At 37.3% G+C, this 22,731-nt stretch overlaps 2 protein-coding genes across 2 annotated transcripts; one reads left to right on the top strand and one right to left on the bottom strand.

Annotated features, from left to right (window-relative positions):
* The first annotated feature begins 918 nt into the window (after window positions 1-918).
* PLDEPSILON (phospholipase D alpha 4) lies at window positions 919-7,854 on the top strand. Its single transcript, XM_028255556.2, has 4 exons — window positions 919-1,256; window positions 4,952-5,512; window positions 5,922-7,122; window positions 7,227-7,854. The coding sequence occupies exons 1-4, from the start codon at window positions 1,035-1,037 to the stop codon at window positions 7,661-7,663; spliced, it is 2,421 nt and encodes an 806-aa protein (XP_028111357.2). The 5' UTR covers window positions 919-1,034; the 3' UTR covers window positions 7,664-7,854.
* LOC114309752 (thioredoxin-like 2-1, chloroplastic) lies at window positions 7,793-20,336 on the bottom strand. The gene is made up of 4 exons (XM_028255559.2): window positions 19,825-20,336; window positions 14,691-14,873; window positions 13,002-13,166; window positions 7,793-8,228 (listed from the first exon to the last, which is right to left on the bottom strand). The coding sequence occupies exons 1-4, from the start codon at window positions 20,065-20,067 to the stop codon at window positions 8,076-8,078; spliced, it is 744 nt and encodes a 247-aa protein (XP_028111360.2). The 5' UTR covers window positions 20,068-20,336; the 3' UTR covers window positions 7,793-8,075.
* Window positions 20,337-22,731: the final 2,395 nt, after the last annotated feature.

The raw sequence follows: 22,731 nt of genomic DNA, 5'->3' as shown, positions 1-22,731 counted from the left end.
AGAGAGGTGGAAAGGAATAGATAGAGAGAGAAAGTTTGAAATTGGTGTTAATTTGAACTAATAGAAAAAATAAGCTATAAAAGTTCAACAGATAAAAAAATATTTCAACACGTTTAAAAAAAAATTGAACAAATCATCACCTTGGTAAGGGGAAATTTCAACAAATATCAAAAATTTGAACAGGTAGATATAAATTCGAACAGATAGAAAAAAAAACTAAACAGATAGATATAAATTTGAATATATAGTCAACGAAAAGTCAACAGATAAGAAACAATCAACAAATAAATTAAGGAGTAAAATTGAAAACAAATGTCCTCCAAAATCAACAAAAGGATTTCTCACCAAACTATTTCACAAATGGTGGACTTCTCACTAACAAAAAATATCAACTGGACCTAATGCCTTATACCTTCCTTATCTTGGACTTTTTAACAATTTACTCTAAAAATATTTAATCCCTAAAAAATAATTTTATTATGAAATTTTTGTGTCTAAAATTTTAATTTATTATAGTGTTAGGCTGGCCCGATGCATCTATCTTGCATTGTTGGTCACCACGTCAACAACATCAACATAACAAACATGTTTATTTATTTATTTTATAAAAAAAAAAATGACAAAGTTATCAAAAGAAAGATTTGTTATTTGTCAATTGCCTGGCCGGTGAAAACCCTGTAAGTTCACAATTTCCTAATTAAACTTGTCATCATGTTTAATAGTTTCAGGCAAGAAAGTATTCTTCTTGTTGACTCAACATTGTGTCATCCTATAATCTAAAAAAAGGGATGATATATTTACTACTAGTCTAATGGTTTATAAGGAGAAGTGTGATTGGATGTTAATAAACTTAAACTTAAAGCAAAAAACTAACTTGGTAGACTTAGCTTGAGGGTTGCCTCTAAGACTAGTAATACAGATTTTCACAAGTTTTTCCAACTTGCCAAACATTCATTCATCAAATATACACAGATATATATTGCATTCCAAGTCTGTACACAATAGAAGACTGGCCATGCCTTTATATATCAATCATGATGACACTTCCTCCTAATCATATATATGTCAAAATACACAAGAAGTCAATTCATAACCTCTCTCTCTCTCTCTCTCTCTCTCTCTCTCTCTCTCTGAAGCTGACCAAAGGTAAGGTTAGAGCGATGGAGGGAAAGCAGCAGCAGCAGAGGTTCCTACATGGAACACTTGAAGTTAGTATCTTCCATGCCACACCTTACACACCACATTTCCCCTTAAATGTAAGTACCCCTCCAATCCAATAGTAATTAATGTTTATGTTCAATGCAACGCATGGGTATATATATATATATATATATCATTTTCTTTTCTCAAATGTAGTTAGAATAACTAAGGAAAGTGAAAAAAGCGAAAGACAGCCAAATGCTATATTTTTCTCTATTTTTTATATAAATTCATGATCCAAACACGATTTTAGTGTACAAAAATCTTTTCATACCTGTAATTGTGTGAATGAATTATTTTTCTTATATTTTCCTTTCATTTTTTTTTAGTAACAAATGTAATTTGATCATTTGGCGAAGTTTATCTGATTAATTGAATTTCTTACATAAATGATCTTTTTAGAATATCTTATAAGATGAACAATTCAAATTAATGGGACGTGTTTGTGATAGACCCACCGAGACCTAACAATATGCTTTGGTTACCCTTTCCAACCGTAGACAATTCCGTCCTATTTGATAAAAATGCATTTGCATGCGGGGAAAGCAAGAAAATAGTTGTCCACCAAAAGAACATTACCGAACTTTTCCCTTCCTCAGTTGGTTCTAATGGAATACCAGTTTTTAGGTAACGGGGAAATGTTCAATTTTTACTCTGAATGAAAAAAAATAAAGCAGTATATAAAATTTATCAAGGGACAAAAATAAGTAACTAGTGCTCTTGTATAGTGTAGAGTCAATATTTTAGTTTAGAGGGGTAATAACAAAATAAAATATTATGTCTATAATTGTATTTTCTACCCTTAGGCCATGTTTGTTTGGGTGGACATGAGTTTGGGATTGGACTAATAGTCTAATAAAATTATTAATCCGATGTTTGGTTAAACAATTGAAGTACGGAGTAATTATTTTAAACTTTACTATTAGTTAAGATAGGATACATAATCCAACGGATTTGTAGTCTTAAGACTATTAGTCATGGGAATGTTAATCCAATCCGCCCAAACAAACATAGCCTTACAGTGTTCAACCCTAACGTCAGGGACGGAGGGAAGAAGGGGCATGTGCCCCTGCCCAATTTTTTATAATTACTCTACTACATATATATATATTTGTAATGTATTTTTGTTTTGTTCCTAAAAAATTATAATTGTGCCCATTCTAGTTTATTTAATATACTTTAAAAATTAATATTTAAAAGCCCTTCTTAATTGGAAAAATATTGAGATTCACAATTTAAGTCTCATAATTTATTCACAATGATATGTCAAGTTATATATCAACTTTTAATTTGTTACAATTGCATAAGAACTTCGAATTCAAAAATGATTTTTTTTTTTCTCTTCTCTCTTTTCTCTTATTTTTCTTGTTGGGTAAATTACACACATGGTCCTTATAGTTTGTCCATTTTTGTCAATTTGAGTATATACTTCCAACTATATCAATTTTATTCTTTAGTTTTCAACAATGATTTAGACCACTAAAAAATACATCACTAATAGCACTAATACATTGGAAATGACAAATAAAAATAATAAAAAAATAAAAACAAGGCATAGAAAGTGGACGGGGCCCACTGCCACATCATTAGTGCTCCCTTTAGTGATCTCCTTTTAGTGCTCCCAAGCATTTTTCTTTAGTTTTTCACATTATGTCAATTTAATACAATTAGTAATGACTATTAATAAATTGAACATAAATTAAGAAAAACAAATATCCATTCACTCTACTCAAAGTGATTAAGGAATTGACATTCAATTTAAAATATGTAAACCATGTGTGTGATTTGCATATCAATAACAGTCATTATTTTTTATTGGAAGGATTAGAACATGGGATTGGGATTATTAATCCGTGGGCCCAATTATCCCATGTTTGTTTTGACAATTTGTTTTAGGATTATTAATCCAATGGATAATTAATCCAACAAATTTGTAGGATTATTAATAATGAAGTAGGGGTGGGATTGTGAATACCACACTAATTTAATAGGATTATTTATACCTCACTATTAGTCTTGTGGAATCAAACAAGGCCTATGTGTATTGTCACCGCTAAATTAATAGAATGGGTCTCATCTTATGTTTGTCTTCAATGTAGAGTTGAAACCTTGGTGATAAAGTAAATATAATATAAAAATGTAGTTATTATAATATATTATTGTTTGCACTTTCATATTTTTGTAATTTTTTTTTTCTTTCCATAAGAAATATTTATGTTTTGCGTTCACTATTAATTTTAAAAAATTAGATTATATATTATTGTTAATTATTGAATTTTTGTCATTTCAAATTTGTGATTAACAAGTTCCTCCCTAAAATAATTTGTTGACTCCGCTACTGCCTAACGCACTTAACCCCAAACCTACAACACAACATTGACTTGACAATAATAATCATCTCTTGACTAAACCAAGTATTTTATTGACCGATTTTATCAAATTACAAGTAAACATGTATACTTGCGCATTTATTTATAACACAAGAAAAATGGGAAAAAAAATTACTAACAAGAATAAATTAGCAAGGATTATTACATATTTTTTTTTTAAGAAATAAAAATTAACATTTAAAAGTACATTTTACAACATAATAGAGGAGATTTCATCATTAAATAAAATTTAAGGGAAGCAAATTATAATAATTTTTTTTAAAAAAAATAGGAGTATATACTAAAATCTAGAGGGGCAAATTGAATGACTATTTGATAAATATATACTAAACATAAATTATGTAAGGTTGAGGAGGGGTGTGTGCCTCCACCAAGGATCCTCTAGAGTGAAATTTTCCTAAAGTTTCCTAAAGTCCTACATTGTGTGGTTGAGATTTACTGGCAAGTCACATCAGAAAAATTGATGTGACTTGCCAGTAAATCTCAACCACACAATGTAGCACTTTAGGAAACTTTAGGAAAAAATCACTCTAGAGGATCCTTGCTCGTGTGCCTCTCCTGATTAATGCAGTAAGTACTAACCTAGCATGGTAATATAATACTCCTATACCAAGGCATGTTTGATTGACAAGATTAGAGTATCAGATTGAAATTATTAACCCGTAGGCCAAATAATGCTGTATTTGTTTTGAAAATTTGTTTCAGGATTATTAATCCAAAGGATAATTAATCCAACAAATTTGTAGGATTATTAGTAATGGGGTTGGGATGAGATTATATATCCTAAGTTGAGAAATAAAATAAAAAGACCATTTTACCTACTAATCCAATGCATATCAAACAATGGACAAGGGGATAATTTATCCTACTAATCCAATTGGATAGTGAATACCACACTAATTTGATGGGATTATTAATCCCTTCACTATTAATCTTGTGAATCAAACATGGCCTAAGTGCAATAACAAAAATGATTGAGAGTTCTAATTTTGGAATTCTAGAAGAAACTTTAATGATGGGACCCAATGCGATATTTATGCTTGCTTGTTTGTGTTTGTTTATTTTTTTTATTTTTTCTATGCCACATCACTAGAGCTCTAGTTTTAGAACTCTTTATCACTACCTATGCAATAATCATAGGATTGATTGACCAGGAGAAAAACAAGATCAACCTCATCCACCTCGTTTTGTTCAACTTCATTAGCCGGAAGCATCATGCATATATATCAAGATATACTTCCAAACTATTGAATCATTTTCTGTCTCCACATATACTACTAACACTGAAGTAAAAGGTCAAGGCTTGCTCACTATTTGTTGTCCTAATAGCACCTAATAAGTTTTGGAATCCAACTTTGCAGTGTATAATTGCAAATGGAAAGCTCACCTATGTGACTATCAAGATAGACAACAAGAAGGTAGCAACAACCACCCTGGAAAGTGACCGTGTTTGGAACCAAACATTTCAAATCCTCTGTGCACATCCATCTGATTCCACAATCACCCTTACAATGAAAACAAAGTGTTGTGTTTTGGGGAAAATACAAATCCAGGCCAATCAGATAATGAGTGAAGTAAGTTTGATGAATGGTTTCTTCCCACTCAACATGGAAAATGGAAAGCCAAACACACAACTCAGACTCAGGTTCATGTTATGGTTCAAACCGGCAGAGTTGGAACCGTCCTGGGGAAAATTACTAGCCAATGGCGGATTCGAGGGTATGAAGAATGCTACGTTTCCTCAGCGATCCAATTGCGGTGTTAGGTTGTATCAAGATGCTCACCATCGACCTACATTCCGGCCACCATTTGATCTCTGTAGGGGTCCCAAAAAACTTTGGGAGGATGTATACAAAGCCATTGAGGATGCAAAACATTTCATCTACATTGCAGGATGGTCTTTCAATCCAAAGATGGTGCTGGTAAATGGAACTATATCACAAATAGTATTCTAAATAGCTGTATTAGGAGGCAAACCAATATTGGTTGCGGTGTAACACTATTGAAAGTATTGAGCGATATGTATTAAGAATCGGGTGACACGAACATAAATTTGTCAAAATTATCAGCAAAACCTCTAATTTTTTTTTAAAAAAAATTACTGAATCTTAGGGCCAGTACGAGTTCCAATCGGTTGAAAAATACATGATTTGGACCAACATCAATACATATTGGCTGATAGAGCTTGTGAAATCAGTTCACAATGATATATGGTCAAGTAACTGACTGGGAGGCTCAAAATTCTGATACCATACATAGTGACCGATATTTAGAAATAGCAGTTTCTTCTATCCCTTGATTTTTCTAAGAAAATGAGGTGTTTTTGAGCAGGTTCGCGACCCTCAAACAGACATTCCACATGCCCGAGGAGTAAAGCTTGGAGAACTGTTGAAGAGAAAGGCAGAGGAAGGTGTAGCTGTGAGGCTTATGATTTGGGATGATGAAACTTCTTTACCAATCATCAATAACAAAGGACTGATGGGAACTAATGATGAAGATGCCTTTGCCTACTTCAAACACACCAAAGCAATCTGCAGATTGTGCCCCCGATTACACCACAAGTTCCCCACAATCTTCAGTCATCACCAGAAAACCATAGTTGTCGACACTCAAGGACACTCCTCCTCGTCAAGCAACCGTGAAATCATGAGCTTTGTTGGTGGATTAGACCTCTGTGATGGCCGATACGATACAGAGGAACACTCGCTCTTTCGAACGCTTAACACAGAATCACATTGCCACGACTTCTACCAAACAAGCCTTGCCGGAGCTAGCCTTCACAAAGGCGGGCCTAGAGAGCCGTGGCACGACACTCATGCTTGTATTGTTGGTGAAGCTGCTTGGGATGTTCTCAAGAATTTCGAGCAAAGGTGGACAAAGCAATGTGATCCTTTATTACTAGTCCCTATCAGCACCATCTCAGAACTCCGTCGTCAGTCTATTCCAACAAGCATTGCTAATGAAAGGGATTGGAAAGTTCAAGTCTTTCGATCAATCGACCACATGTCAGCAACCCAAATGCCGAAAAACTTTACTATTGAAAGGAGCATCCACGAAGCTTATGTCGAAGCAATAAGGTGTGCCGAGAGGTTCATATATATTGAAAACCAGTATTTTATAGGAGGATGCCATATGTGGGAAAAAGATCGAAATTGTGGGTGCAGAAACTTGATTCCAGTTGAGATTGCACTTAAGGTTGCAAATAAAATCAGAGCAAAAGAGAGGTTTGCAGTATATATTTTGATCCCAATGTGGCCAGAAGGAGTGCCAGAGAGTGAACCTGTTCAGGAAATATTGCATTGGACTAGAGAAACAATGGTGATGATGTATAAATTGATTGGAGAAGCAATAAGACAAAGTGGCAAAAAGGGACACCCGAGAGATTACTTGAACTTCTTTTGCATTGCTAACAGGGAAGAGAAGGGTAAAGGGGAGTTCATTCCTCCATATTGTCCTCATCCCACAACACAATATTTGAATGCTCAAAAGCACAGGAGATTCATGGTTTATGTTCATTCCAAGCTCATGATTGGTAAGAATATACTCACCTGAATGCTCTGTTTCCAGCTTCCAGTTTAAAGAAAGACATGAAATTTAACTGTTCTATTTTTGATCTTTTGCCTTTCTGTTCTTCAGTGGACGACACATACATGTTGATAGGATCTGCAAATGTGAACCAACGATCCATGGATGGGCAACGAGACACTGAAATTGCAATAGGATGCTACCAATTCAGAGATGGGGAGAAACAGATTGATCGCGGAGATATTCATGCATACCGGATGTCACTGTGGTATGAGCATACGGGAGGAAGAGCTGAAAAACTGTTCCAAGAGCCTCACACCTTGGAATGCGTTCGAAGAGTACGTTCCATAGGAGATCAGATGTGGAAAATTTACCTTGGAGAGGAAGTTATAGATATGGAAGGTGTCCATTTAGTTGCTTACCCTGTCAGTGTGACCAGTGATGGTTCTGTTGAAGGTCCAGCGGAGGGTAGCAGTTACTTTCCGGATACAAAAGCTCTAGTTAAGGGGAAGCGATCGAAATTTCTACCTCCTGTAGTCACCACATAGTTACAAAGATTGTTTAGTTTCAAATTCATACACATTATCAGAGAGCATTTACATTTGACACCTTTTATCTGCATGGGACGCCTAACAAATCACAAGATTGTACATACTACTGTTCTTGTATACACGTAATTAAAAAGACAAATGTAAGTCATCCATTTTCATTCTCAATTATATTCCTCCAAATCTTTTTTCCACAGTACATCCATAATAAGAGTAACAAAGAATTCTAAAAGAAAATGACTGAAGCCAACTTCCTTTGCGAAGAAAATCTGAATATTTTACAAGAAACTATTTTGAGAAGAATAAATTAAAAATTAAAAAGCTTTACTACACGACCACGAAGAGCACATCACAGGCAGAGCAAATATAAATTACACAGAAAAGTAGCAGATGGATGAACAAGGTGAGGTCATCATGAAGTAGATTCAGCAGAATTGCCATCCGACGCTGGATATATTCCAGGAAGGTTGAGACCTCCATCACCCATGGTGAGTGAACAACCATCATGACAAGTGCTGTTACTAGTTGCGATTGCATCCTTTAGTACATCCTTTAGTTTTTGTATCTGCATATTGTTTTGAGAACATTTGTCAATAAAATATATAACTAAATAAAAGAATGGAAACATATAAGAATGAGTCCGATGAGAGTTTCTTCCTCTCCCCGCCCGACAACCCCCCCCCCCCCCCCTCCCCTTTCCCCCTTTTGGGTTTTGGTGGACAGTGGACACCATGAATTTTTGTCCAGAAAATCAACTTAATATATGGCACTATTAATTGGTCTTGTAGATTCCAATATCCAATAAATGTGACAAAATAATGATCTTCAGTACTAGGGTGGCACTTGTAAAATTCAATGTATAAAAAAAAGTAGAGAATTGTATTATTGATTATATTGAATATGTTTACAATGATTTCTATATATAGAAGAGTAGAGTAGGTAGGTGTGTAGTAGGTGGAGTAGGTGGTAGTGGTAGTGGTAGTAGGTGGAGTAGGTGGAATTTTAACAGCCCCCCTCAAACTCAAGGAGGATAAGCAGAAACTAACTTGAGTTTGGAGAGAGTAACAAATAGGAAAATAAAAGGACAATAAAATAAAATAAGATAGGAGACACTGTATGGTTGTGTCAAATCGTTGTGGAAGACACGGAATGGTCGTGTCACACCGTTGGAGAAGACACTGTATGGTCGTGTCGGACCGTTGTAGCAGATAATGTCTAGACAGTTCACGAGGTCACACCGGACCGATGTAGAAGCTAACCGGAATCAATGTCGGGACAGTTTATGGGGTCATGCCGGACCGTTGGAAAAGCTAACCGGAATCAATGTCGGGACAGTTTTATGGGGTCATGCCGGACCGCTGTAAAAGCTAACCGGAATCAATGTCGGGACAGTTTACAGAGTCTTGTCGGACCCCTAAAAAGTCGCACCCTCAAAAGGTGTGCTCAATCTGTCAAAAGGCGTGCCATCAAAAGGCGTGCCCAATCCATAAAAAGGTGTGCCGGACATTATGGCGAAGCGCGTGACTACCTTGGCTTGCGCGCCCATGTTGTCGGCTAGCGCCGAGCAGCGCACGATGCGCGTGTCTGCCTTGGCTATTTAACCAAGATGGAGGCTGAGGCTGAGGCAGAAAACTGCTAAAAACCTCTGAAAAACTCTTCGTTTTCTGAGAGAGATACTCTGTAACACTCTGTTGCCCAGAAAATGGCCTCTTCTTTCCGTGGTCTGCTCACTCTCTTTCCCGACCTCAATGAGTCCACAAGAGAGACAACTGGTGCGGTTGCCTTTGAACCTCAACCAAGCGCCTCTGGTTTTGCTCCGTTGAACTTTCCTATGCGGTCTGTGGAGCAAAGAATGGCAGTGCAATCGGATGTTGAGGCCAATCAGTATACATTGAAGTCATGTGTGGAGACCATGACTGTGGTCACAAACTTGTCGCACCGGCTGCAGAGTAGGACAAATGAGGTGCAGCAGTTAAACGCCCAACTGGCTCTGCTCCAGCGCATGTATAAGGATGCGCGAGCAGAGATATGTGTGCTAAAAGCGGAAAACAAGGAGCTGAAGCGGAAGGCCACCGTGATGTTCCGATTTGGAGGTTCGCCATATGCTGCAGTGGAGGAGCAGAGGGGAGTGAACGTGCTCGGCGGCGTGGGAAACACGGAGGCAGCACCGGCAAGGGCCGACCAGGACGGAGGCAAGAAGAAGAGACAGGCGGCAGAGTAGAGAAGGGAAAATCCCACTGTGGGTGTGGTTGTTTTGTTGTGGTTTGGTTGTTTGTTTGTTTGATTTTTTTTTTTTTTTTTTTTTTTGGGAGAATGGTGAGCGGGGTGAATCCCTGATATGAATAAAGCAAGTGTGTTGTGCAAACTCGAATGGTAGGTGTGGTAATGCAGAAAAATCAACTGGAATGAAAGTAGTTTTGTGTGTGTGCTTTCTTTTTTTTTTTTTTTTGAAAATAATAATAATAATAATATATAAAATGAAGTGTTGGAATCCAGTGGAATCAATGAAGGCTAGTATAATATATTTTAGTGGGGAAAAGAATGATGGATATGTTGATTATATAATAAAATAAAAGTGGGTATTTAAAAAAGATTAAAAGTGATTTGAAAAAAAAATAAATAAAAATAATTGATTTTGAAATCAAACGGAGGAGAGAGAGGAACAAACCCATGTGATAAAATGGAGAGAGAGAAGGTGAGAGTAGAGGGCATAATAATGAGTCTGGGGTCTGTCAGGTCCATGAGAGGTGGAGTATTATTTTATGAGAGAGTGAGAGGAAGTGATAATAAAAACAATGGGTTTATCTTGTTGAATTCACCCATGTGTGAAAGGGGTGATCATCCAAGTCAAGTTTGGTTGGCAACAATGGGAAGGCAACCAACCAAAGTCCACCTTGGCGGCCACCAACCATCTTCAAGAGTCAAGAATGGAGGCTGCCCAAAGGCTCTCCCACCTACTCCCTCACCTATAAATGGAGGTTGAGAGGAGAGAGCAAAATGTGAGCAAACCGTGAGACAACAAAGAGAGTGAGAGATGTGAGACGGAGAGACCGTCTCTCTCGGTGTGAGCGAGGGAGACGGGTGAGTGTGTGAGTGAGGAGAGTGTGAGCTCCTCCTTTATTGTAATCTCTCTGTAATATCTCCATTGTTATAGTGATAATCGGCTACTCTCCCGTGAACGTAGGCATTGAGGCCGAACCACGTTAAATATTGTGTCTCCTTGAGTGTGGGTGTGTTTTTCTGCTTGCAATGATTTCTATAAGGTCTTGGGCGGGATCCCAGATCCCAACATATCTGTGTATGATAGGAGAGAGAGAGTGGGTATTCAATTCTGCCAAGAGGAAGAGACAAAGAGATTGGGTGTCTTGATTGCCTCAGATCAGTTCATGGATTAAAATGAGGTCCAGTGGAATTGCAGCCGTTGGTGGTATCACCGAGGGAGTGAGAGGGGCCGCGGATGGAGAGAGAGTTGAGGGCGACTTTGAGCTTTAAGAGTTGTGAGAGAAGAGAAACTAGATGGGATTGTGATGTTTGCAGATGATAGTAATATGCATAGTATGGAGCTTTTTTTTGATGAGATCCAAAAGGTGAAATTCATCAAAGAATGCATCAATCCAGTAAGATGAAGAGTCTGGAAAGTTCGAACATAGGTGGGAGTGATAGCAATCACAGTTCTAGGGTCTTTGATTCCGTACTGAAGCCTCTGTTCTCTCTGAACCCTCTCGATTATCCGATGAGCTTTCATGACCTCCACTGGATTTGGATGCGGCCATGGCCGAATCAAGATCCCGTGCCTCCCAACCACTACTCTGCTACTCGAAACCACGACGGCTCCATTCGGCGGCGACGAAGATGATGAAGAAGAAGAGAGTGTGGTCTGAAGAGTTAGGGCATCGGCGGAGAAGAGATTGTTGTTGCTGGTAGTGGTGGTGGTGGAGAAGAGGAGGAAGAAGATGAGGCGAGAGAATCTGAACCCTAGGACGAGGCTGATGAGACAGCAGAGGCCGTGGAGGACTAGCCAGAATACCGCTGCCGGAGATTTGGATCCGCCGTCGATTGAAGGCTCCAACGGCGGTGATCCTCTGAAGCTGTTGCTCCGGCGGTTGGTGTAGCTCTGCTGGAGCGCCGACAGCTTCATTTTCTTTCTCTCCTCCGACAAAGGGTTGAGGAATCCGCGCAGATGGTGTGAACTGGTTTGAAATTGGGATCTGAATTGGGTGTTTGGAGAGAGAGAAAGTGAGGTGCCGACAGGGAGAGGGAGGTTTGAATGGGTTGAGATCCGGCGGGCGGTCAAGGCAAGGTTGCCGCCCGTCGGAAGGCGAAGAACACCAAGATCTTTAACCTATAACTTTGATACCATGTAAAATTCAATAGCTCTGATACCATGTAAAATTCAATGTATAAAAAGAAGTAGAGAATTGTATTATTGATTATATTGAATATGTTTACAGTGATTCCTATATATAGAAGAGTAGAATAGGTAGGTGTGTAGTAGGTGGAGTAGGTGGTAGTGGTAGTAGGTGGAGTAGGTGGAATTTTAACAGCACTAGTGTTGCCAGAAAACGTTAATACCTTAACGATTTACATTTTGGAACACATGTTCCAAAATATAGTACACTTTAGTTCCATAATGGTGAATTTAGCAATCCAAAGCTATCCTAATAATTTTCCCACATTAAACAATTTTCCTTTAAGAAAAAAATCAAATATAATGAACCAAAATCTAGAAAAAAAAAAAAAAAAGAGTTTTAGGATGACAAAATGCAAAACACAAGCCGTACCACATTCTTGTTCCCGTTTCTCATACCATAATGACCCGCATTCCATGTAACATAGGGCGAAAACATAGCCATCGCACCAATACTAATTACTAAGAGGGTCCAAAGTTTGTAAACAATGATAAAAAATGGTGTTCACACACTAGCATGACAGTTCCTGTCTATTTATCTAGATGCTTTCTTACAAACTTATTTTCCAGAAAGTTTCTAAACAACATGTATATTTAACAATCTGGTCATATATTATACTTTCATTTCAACTTTTTTTTAAAATATTTACAAATTACAAATGGAAAGAAAAGTTATTAATTTTTTTCGTTTCCCCCATCAGTTAAGTCAACATGTAAGCTGAGGAGCAACTCAAAGCTGGATTTGAATACATCCAGCTCGAGCTATTCATGCCTCAACTCTTTTTTAATATAACAATTTAGTTTCGTTCCAATCTATAGAGAAATATATGAACTTTTCCTATTCTGGTCATATTTATAAACTTGGTGCGACTTTTACAGACAAATCAAGGAGCACTGAAAAGGAAATGGTTAGACTGGAAATAATCCTACCTTTGCAAGTGAGCAGGGAAAGGACTCTATTAGCCCATCTGCTCCCCGATAGAATTGGAAATATGGAAGCACCTTTACATTCAAACTTTTGCACAGATTCTTGTTCTCATCAAAGTTCACCTTAAGAAATAAAATTTCTGGGTGCTCTTCAGCAATTTTGCACAGCTGGAGGTGTCCAGTAGAAGACACATCAGGACAGGAGAAAAAGACATGCATCCCACAAGAAATTACATCCAAGTAAAATTAAACCACAACATCAGGCAGACAGAAACTAACAATATTTCCAATTATAGGAAATCGGACCCATCAATACCAATCTTGTCAATACCAATCTTCAAATAAGTTATAAGACATGAAATTCATTATTTATCAACAAAAAAAAAAAAATCATGAAATTCATCATTCGCAACAATAAACAAGAGTAATCTTAGTATTAATTCCAATAGGGTAATTTCTTATAAAATAATATTATGGTCAGCCACACCATGTAATACAATATTTGGGGTGGTCAATAAACAAGTCAGATGGGAGATTGGCAAGACGAGTGTATATAATTAAAATGAATACATTCATGCAAAACTATTGGCAACACCACTTGTGGAAAAGATGAGAAACAATCGTCTAAGAGAGTTCACTCATTTGCAATAAGCAAACAACTGAACCACAAGTGTTTTAGCTCAAGGTGATGTAGTTACAAGGGCAACAACAGGCAGGACAAAAAGATCTAGGGTAAAAATATTCAATACGACTTAATGGCCCATGTGTTTGGTGCAATAAATTTGCCAGGAGAGAGCCAAAGGACCAAGAGGGATTTATGTGTTGCAATGAGTAGTTTTCTTCTTTCATAATGAAAATGCAAAAATAGGTATGCTACCAACTGCTTTATACAGATGGTTGTATTCTCCTTTCTCAGTATCTACGGGGATGTTTTGGGGAGGAACTGAGCAGGGGCAGCCCATCCACTAGGCCAATAAGGCAACCGCCTAGTGTGTTATTTATTTGGATCCAAAAAAAGTAAGTCAAGTATATCATATGATTAAACCAAAAAAAATAAAAAATAAAAAAAGTCAAGTGTCTTGTTTTCTTTTTTGAACTAGTACTAATTAAAAAAGTCCATGTACTAGAATCTTTTAAATAAAATAACAGAAAAAAATAACATCTTTTTGTTGACTTTTAAATGAATATGGTTTTGGTCATTCTCAGATTGAAACATGTGTTGAAGCTTCAAAATTAAAGAAATAAATAGTTCAACGAAAATACTAATGGTGAGATAACATAATCTACTGAAACATCATTTAGAATTAATTATTTATTATATATAGTAGATCAAGGTATTTCTTTAATGGAGAGTAGGTTTGAACGATTTCAATAGTATGAGAAAAATGATGATAGTTTTGAAAAAGTCTTAATCTTGAGGTGACATTTTTGGTGATATTGATGGTTTAAAATATTTGAAGAACTTTAAATTTAAAAAGAATTTATACAAACAGGGGGAAAAAAAAAAAAAAACTCCAATTGACATATTAAATTACAGTACAATTTGAAAAACTAAGTAATGATAATTTAAATGTCAATAATTTGTCAATATAGATCAAGACATCTTGCCTAGAGCTCCAGAAACAATTAGACCGCCCTTGGAAATGAGTTAGATTTAATAATAGGCACATTTAACCAAAGATATCAACTCACCTTGGGAAATAATGCTCGACAAGAGGCACACGATGTACCATAAAATTCAACAATGACAAGTCTGTCTTTTGCTTGACTTAACGCAGATAGAAATTCTTGTGTGGAATGAATATCAATCATATTTGGGCTTACATTCTTCTCCCACCATTTTGGCTGATCAGCATCAGCTGCAGATGCATGTACCTGAAGTAAAACATCCAATACTGAAAAAGTTTGCTACCCATAAAAGCTAGATCAATAACAATGAAAACAAGATCAAAGAAACAAATTAAGATATGAGAGATAGCATTTAGCACCCAATTATTTGTTTTAAAGAAGCTAATAGAAAATTATTTCTCCTAGTTATTTGAAAAGAATTTTAAAAAAATATTATTTACTAATACTACATTGGGTTCTCGACAATTCTGCAGGATTAGTTAGCAAATGGGCTCTACATTCTGCTGAGAACAAGGTCCAAGATAAAGCACACCATAATCTATAAATCTTCCCATAATTTATTATATTAATTTTCCCAAAAAATAGTCTATCTTAATTTATAGCACTCTAGCTGGTAAACCATATTCAGAATGACAAATGGTGAAATTCAGGTTTTCATTCGATTTGGAGTTATTTAACTTATTTGTTCAGATACGAGTGTAATGGCCAGAAATTTGTGTTGACAAAATAAATTCTTAATGCAGGGAAGAACTTATTCCTTTGCATGATTGGTGTAAAATAACTGATGTATTATTATTGATTGATTTTGTATATATATTGATTGATGTATTGACACAAGATTGTAGTCTTTGATTTGTATGTTACAAGCTATTATATAGGAGAGGTGTGAGGTAAGTGAGTGGTGGTAGTGGATGGTAGTGGAGGTGGTGGGTGGTAGTGGAGATGGTAAGTGTGTTAGGTTTAGTGGGGTGGATGTAGTGGGTTAGGTTAGTGGGTTAGGTTTAGTGTACATTAACAGCCCCCCTCAAACTCAAGGAGGATAGGAACTAACCAACTTGAGTTTGAAGAGAGTAACAAAACAGAAAAGTAAACTGATAAATAAAAAACAAAACAGGATAGGAGACACGGTATGGTCGTGTCGGACCGTTGTAGCAGACAGTTTACGGGGTCATGTCGGACCGTTGTAGCAGACAGTTTACGGGGTCATGTCGGACCGTTGTAGAAGACACTGTGTGGTCGTGTCAGACCGATGTAGAAGACAGTTTATGGGGTCATGTCGGACCGTTGGAGCAGACAGTTTACGGGGTCATGTCGGACCGATGTAGAAGACAGTTTACAGGGTCATGTCGGACCGTTGTAGAAGACAGTTTATGGGGTCATGTCAGACCGATGTAGAAGCTGACCGGAATCAATGTCGGGACAGTTTATGGGGTCATGTCGGACCGATGTAGAAGCTGACCGAAATCAATGTCGGGACAGTTTATGGGGTCATGTCGGACCGTTGTAGAAGACAGTTTACGGGGTCATGTCGGACCGTTGTAGCAGGTTGTGATGATGTACCAAGGGGGCGACTTAGGGAGTGCGCCATGAGTTGTAGAAGACAGTTTACGGGGTCATGTCGGACCGATGTAGCAGGACAGTTTACGAGGTCATGTCGGACCGTTGTAGCAGACACTGTGTGGTCGTGTCAGACCGTTGTAGAAGACAGTTTATGGGGTCATGTCGGACCGTTGGAGAAGACAGTTTATGGGGTCATGTCGGACCGATGTAGCAGAGGTTGTGGTGGTGCACAGTGCGCCATGAGCGACTTATACATGATACTGTGTATAACCCCCCCTCAAACTCAAATAGGTGTGAAGATAGAAACCTATTTGAGGTTGAAACAAAGGGTTTGATAAAGCTGACCGGTGTAGAAGACACTGTATGAGTGTGTATATAGGCTGCCCAAAAGATAGACATGGATATAGATATCGAGCCCTCAAAAGTCGTGCCCTCAAAAGGTGTGCCCGCACCCTCAAAAGGCGTGTCATCAAAAGGAGTGCCCGAATGCATCAAAAGGCGTGCCATGAAAAGGCGTGCCAGTTTGTCGGCGAGAAGAGGCGCGCGATGCGCGTGGCTGCCTCGACTATTTAACCAAGACAGAGCTGAGGCAGAGGCGAAGACAAACAATTGGCGAAAATCCTCTGAAAAACTCTTCGTTTTGCTGAGAAGGTTTTGCTGAGAAGATACTCTGTAACACTCTCTATAACACTCTGTTGCCCAGAAAAAATGGCTTCGTCTTCCCGCGGGCTGCTTACCCTCTTTCCCGACCTCAACGAGTCCACAGGAGAGAGAACTGGTGCGGTGGCCAGTGAACCTCAACCAAACACCGCTGGGTTTGCTCCGCTGAACTTTCCGATGCGGTCTGTGGAGCAAAAAATGGCGGTGCAGACGGATGTGGAGGCCAATCAGTATACTTTGAAGGCATGTGTGGAGTCCATGACGGCGGTCACAAACTTGTCGCACCGGCTGCAGAGTAGGACAAATGAGGTGCAGCAATTAAACTCCCAGCTGGCTCTGCTCCAACGCATGTATAAGGATGCGCGAGCAGAGATGAGCGTGCTAAGGGCAGAAAACAAGGAGCTGAAGCGGAAGGCCACCGTGATGTTCCGATTTGGAGGACCGCCATATGCTGCAGTGGAGGAGCAGGGAGTAGTGATCGTGCCCAGTGGAGTGGGAAACACGGAGGCAACACCGGCAAGAGCCGCCCAGGACGGAGGCAAAAAGAAGAGACCTGCAGTAGAGTAGAGAAGAAAAATCCCACTGTGGGTGTGGGTGTTTGTTGATTTTTTGTTTTTTTTTTTTTTTGTTTTTTTGTTTTTTTTTTTTTTGTTTTTTTTTGTTTTTTTTTGTTTTTTTTTGTTTTTGTTTTTGTAATTGTGATCGGGGTGGATCCCCTAAAATGAATAAAATGAGTGTATTGTGCAAATTTTGTTTTTTTTTTTTTTTTTTTTTTTTTTTTTTTTGGTGGAAGATAGGGTGATGCTCACGAGTTGTAGAATAAGAAAAATGGATTGAAAAAGAAAGATAGAAAAAATAAAATAAAATAAAATAAAATAAAAGTAGGAGTAGTGGAAATATATGGGTGCAAAAGTGTGAAAGAATGTGGATGCACAGGATTTTGGGTATATGATGTATTATTTTAATATATATATATATTGTTTGTTTTTGTTTGGGAAAGTGAATGTGTGAAACCGTGTGAATGGTTCGCATGGGCTGTCTCCCTTCTGTGATAAAATAATAAAAAGAAAGTTGGGTGTGTGTGTGTGAGCTGTTTGGTACTCCAACCCTCTGCCGAGAGAGAGAGAGTGGGGAATAATGAATATGAGAAAAAGAGAATCAATTATGACACGGTCTGGGGAGCTGAAATCGGTGACTGGCTCCTTTCCTTTTGACTCTGGTGAGGGAGAAAATTTCTCATCAAGGGAGTGTAGGTATGATGTCGGTGTTGGGGTGTCGGTGTTGGGGCAGAGCCCCTCTCCTGAACAGAAGAAATGGGAATAGAGTGAGTGAGGTATGTATGTGTGTGGTCTGTCAATGGTGAAAGACAGAGATCAGCCGGAGAGATGGGTTGCAGCCGTGGGTCTCCAGTGTGTGTATGGTGTGTCTCTGTCTGATCGTCTTGACTCTGATTGTCTTTGGGGTTGTCGGTCCGATCACCACTGTCCGATTTATTATCGGGCATTTGAGAAGCAGAACTGTTGCTTCCGAAAGAGGAAGCTCTGCTGGAGATGGGTGTGGCCAAGAACGTTGCGCCGAGCTCGACGTCTCTGTCGTCGGAGTTGGCGTCGTCGTTGTCGCGGTCGAGGTAGCCTGAGAGCTTCCAGTAGGAGCAAGCGAGGATGAGAAGGGCGAAAGCAATGAGACCCAGCATCGCCGCCAGCCCCCCGAACAGGTACGGTACCGGTGAGTGCCACGGCGACCGCTGTACTGCCGACACCATTGGTGCCTCAGAAACCATCTCTGTACTCATCATTTTCCCTTGCTGTTTAGATTCAAAAAAAAAAAAAATGTTGCTCAAGAGAGAGAGAATGATGTATGCGGAAGAAAGAGGTGGTGGGGAAGTGGAATGATTGAGAATGATGATCATGGGTCTGTGAATTGATTGAGTGATGTGGTGCTTCCCGTGGCTGCTGCTACTGTGGTGTGGTGATGGCAGCAGTGGTGTCTGTGGCAGTGAGGTGCCGAGAGGGAGAGGGAGGTTTGAATTGGTTGAGATCCGGCGGGCGGTCAAGGCAAGGTTGCCGCCCGCCGGAAGGCGAAGAACACCAAGATCTTTAACCTATAGCTCTGATACCATGTAAAATAACTGATGTATTATTATTGATTGATTTTGTATATATATTGATTGATGTATTGACACAAGATTGTAGTCTTTGATTTGTATGTTACAAGCTATTATATAGGAGAGGTGTGAGGTAAGTGAGTGGTGGTAGTGGATGGTAGTGGAGGTGGTGGGTGGTAGTGGAGATGGTAAGTGTGTTAGGTTTAGTGGGGTGGATGTAGTGGGTTAGGTTAGTGGGTTAGGTTTAGTGTACATTTGTATGTTACAAGCTATTATATAGGAGAGGTGTGAGGTAAGTGAGTGGTGGTAGTGGATGGTAGTGGAGGTGGTGGGTGGTAGTGGAGATGGTAAGTGTGTTAGGTTTAGTGGGGTGGATGTAGTGGGTTAGGTTAGTGGGTTAGGTTTAGTGTACATTAACAATTGGATTGCAGAATTATGGCTGCAACCCAATTTATCTCTGCCAAAGATTAATTAATTCTATCCAAAGAATCATTCAAGTGCTTGCACAAATACCAAATCAGCATATAAGATTGAACTCTACAATTGGAGAGAAATATAGCAGGGATCCAAGTTAGCTAGCTTCAACAATTTAGCAAAACCATAGTTAGTCACAAAGCATAGTGGCATTATAACTGGCAAAGAAACACAATTAGCAACAACAACTAGCTATAAATCTAATCAGTAAAGTTTGAAAGAAGTCACAAAGTCATCAAAACCACCCACAAACAAAGACAATGGGAGATTCACTATAACAGGCAAAGAACCAAACACATGGTGGTGAAAAAAGAAAATAATAAACAAGCAAATCAAACAAAATGGGTATTGAAGAAAATAGCTAATGAGAGGGAATGCAATGCAATGCAATGCAAATACCTTGAAAGAAACAGAACTTCTTGGGTGAATGGAAAGAAGATTATGGGCAATAAAACCTGCATTATTAGAAAAAGAAATCTTGAAGTTGGGTGGTGGCTTTGAAACACTCCATTTTGTTGAATTTAACGAGGATGATGAGGTTGATGAGAATAGCAGGGGACAACTGACGTGAGGATGTGAATGAAGAAGAGACAACCCAAAACAATCAGCCCATTTATGAGAGAATACAGAGCTTCCTTGCATTTTTGGGTTGGCTCACACACACACATTCTCTCTCTCTCTCTCTCGCTCGCTCGATCAAACTATATATATTGGCTAGTTTACAAGTGTCCCTTTCACGCCCCTACTTTCTCTCCCTCTCGAGAGGGGTTATTCTCTTCGAGTGATATTGACTCGTGGCATGTCTAGGGAGGTCGTGATTGGAGAAATGGTTGAGACCATACGAGGCTGTATTCGGTCATACGTTGTGCTAGGCTTGGACAATCGTCACGTCAGGCTGGCCGAGCCGGCACCACATAATGTCGCTGTTTGGTAAAACTTATTTTCAGTTTATTTTAATTTTTAGTTTAATTTAAGTTATTTTGATGTGTTTAGTTCAACTTAACAGCTTATAACTTTTTGTAAGTCAAAAATCAAGTTAACTTATTCTTTGAGTGGGGGAGGAGAAGTTTAATTTATAAGTCAAAAATCAACTTATATTCACAATTATAAGCTATAAGCTGTTAACTTATAAGTTATAATCGTTTTCCCACAGCTCTACCAAACGGGACCAAGCTATAAGCTGTTAACTTATAAGTTATAATCGTTTTTCCACAACTCTACCAAACGGGACCAATAAAAGATTTTATATTTGCTCAAGTTGAGTCCATTCTAATACCAGACCTCTATCCCTGTCTACGTGCACTTCAAAAAATAATTTTAAATTCATTCTTTGAGTTTTATGTTAAAAAAATTAAAATATTTTATAATTAAATTTAATCACATTATATTTCTTAAATAAATATATTCACATCATTATAAATTTTAAAAAAATTGTATATAAATTAATATTTTTTTAAATAAATTCAATCACACCACTACAAATGTGAATTTTAATAAAATCAACAAAAATAAAGTTTAGATCCCAATAAAAATATATTTTTTAATATATATAATTAATTAATTTAATAGTGAGTCGTGTTGGGTCCAATCGGATCGGATTGAAAATATAAATTACAAACCTAACTCATTAATATTTTAGGTTAAAAATATTGGCTCACCCTAACCCTATGAATTAAAACAACCTTCCCAAGTTCTAAAAAATAAGGTCGGGCTGGACAGGCTAACAGGTCGATGTCCACCACTACATGGTGCCCTGAAATACCCAACATGTTTTTGGAAAAATTATAAATATTTATAAATTCGTAAAAATTTTATAACTTTGATTATTAAAATTGATAAAGTTTATTATTAATTTGATTTTTTTTTTTTTTAAACGGATCTACTGAATTGCAATTTTCCTTAATTTTTTTCCTCTCTTCATAGACATGAAAAATAATAAGTAAATTACAATGGTACGCAAGGATAACGTTAGAGATAATACAGTAAGTCTCACAAGTTTGACATAATTATGTTATTATTAAATAATGTTTGATTCATTAAATATAATGAAATAGAATGATTATTACATTAAAATAAAATACTCATTCCTATGTTTATTTGATTTAAAAAATACATTCCAAATAAAATTATCATTTACCATTGACCCAATTTAGTATTACTTATAAGTTCCCTTTTATAACATAACCTTTTAGATTATTAGCTTAAAAGATTTAAAATAAGAAAAATGATTCATTCACATAATTTTTTGCTCTCTAAATCCTTCCAAATGATGTGGCAAACAAAATTTAAAAAGTTAACTCACACTCTGATATTCTCTCAAAACTCTCCTTATATACATTATGTCTTGTCACCTCATTCAACGAATTGTGAAAAATCTCATTCAACGAATTGTGAAAAATAGAAATTGTGCGAATGTAGCAATGTTGTTACATAACTTTTTGTTGTGCAAATACCCAAGATACCCTCAAGTTATAATTAAGGTCAAAGAGATAAAGCTCTTTTGTCCATACATATTTAAAGATTTTAAATAAGTTTAAAAAGTTACAAATTGGAACTTAAGAAAATCTCACTTTTCAGTGCTAAATACTCTGAAAATGTCAAATACACTATAATTTAAAATTGCAATCGAACAGCATTGATCAACTTTGTTTAATCAAATAAATAAAATTATTCTTTCCTAATCCCTCTGTTTTAAATTATTTTTGACTAGTAGCCCTTTATTATCGTATCAACCAGTCATTTTAAAAAACATTATTCAAAAAATAATGCTACAAATTACTTAATTTTTTCACCCTCTAATATCACCAAAATATTTGGCAAGTTATTATTTACTACTATCGTTAATGGCTTAATAATTATCTTCAAACGAAAAACCAATCATGTATATCCATGTAGAACATGATGCAAAATAGTGACAAAAAAATAAATAATACATAACATTTGTCTTAATAACATGCAATTCAACATCACAATCCATTATAAGTTCAATATTTCAATTTTTCATTTTAAAGTAATCTGAAACAAAAATAATAAGAGTTCCTAGGCACCCATAACTCACAAACAATTAGCTCCTGTACTGCTCTTTGTATAATGAGAATGGAATGAAGTTCCTAGGGACCTATATCCCTTTTTGCTCCTGTACTGCTCTTTTATCTTGTTCTATTTCTTTATATGATGAGAATGGAATGAAGTTCTTTTTTTTGCCCAATGAAGAAAAAAATAAGGGTCCTTTCCCTTGTAGCCACTCAACCCAAACAAAAAGGGTTGCAAAGAAGGCATATTGATTAAATTTAACAGACTGTAATC

This window comes from Camellia sinensis, chromosome 4 (assembly GCF_055761805.1).
Source record: "Camellia sinensis isolate YWXY chromosome 4, ASM5576180v1, whole genome shotgun sequence".
NCBI classification, from domain to species: domain Eukaryota; kingdom Viridiplantae; phylum Streptophyta; class Magnoliopsida; order Ericales; family Theaceae; genus Camellia; species Camellia sinensis.
Note: the sequence above shows the minus strand (reverse complement) of the source record. Positions and strands in the feature narration are given on the sequence as shown.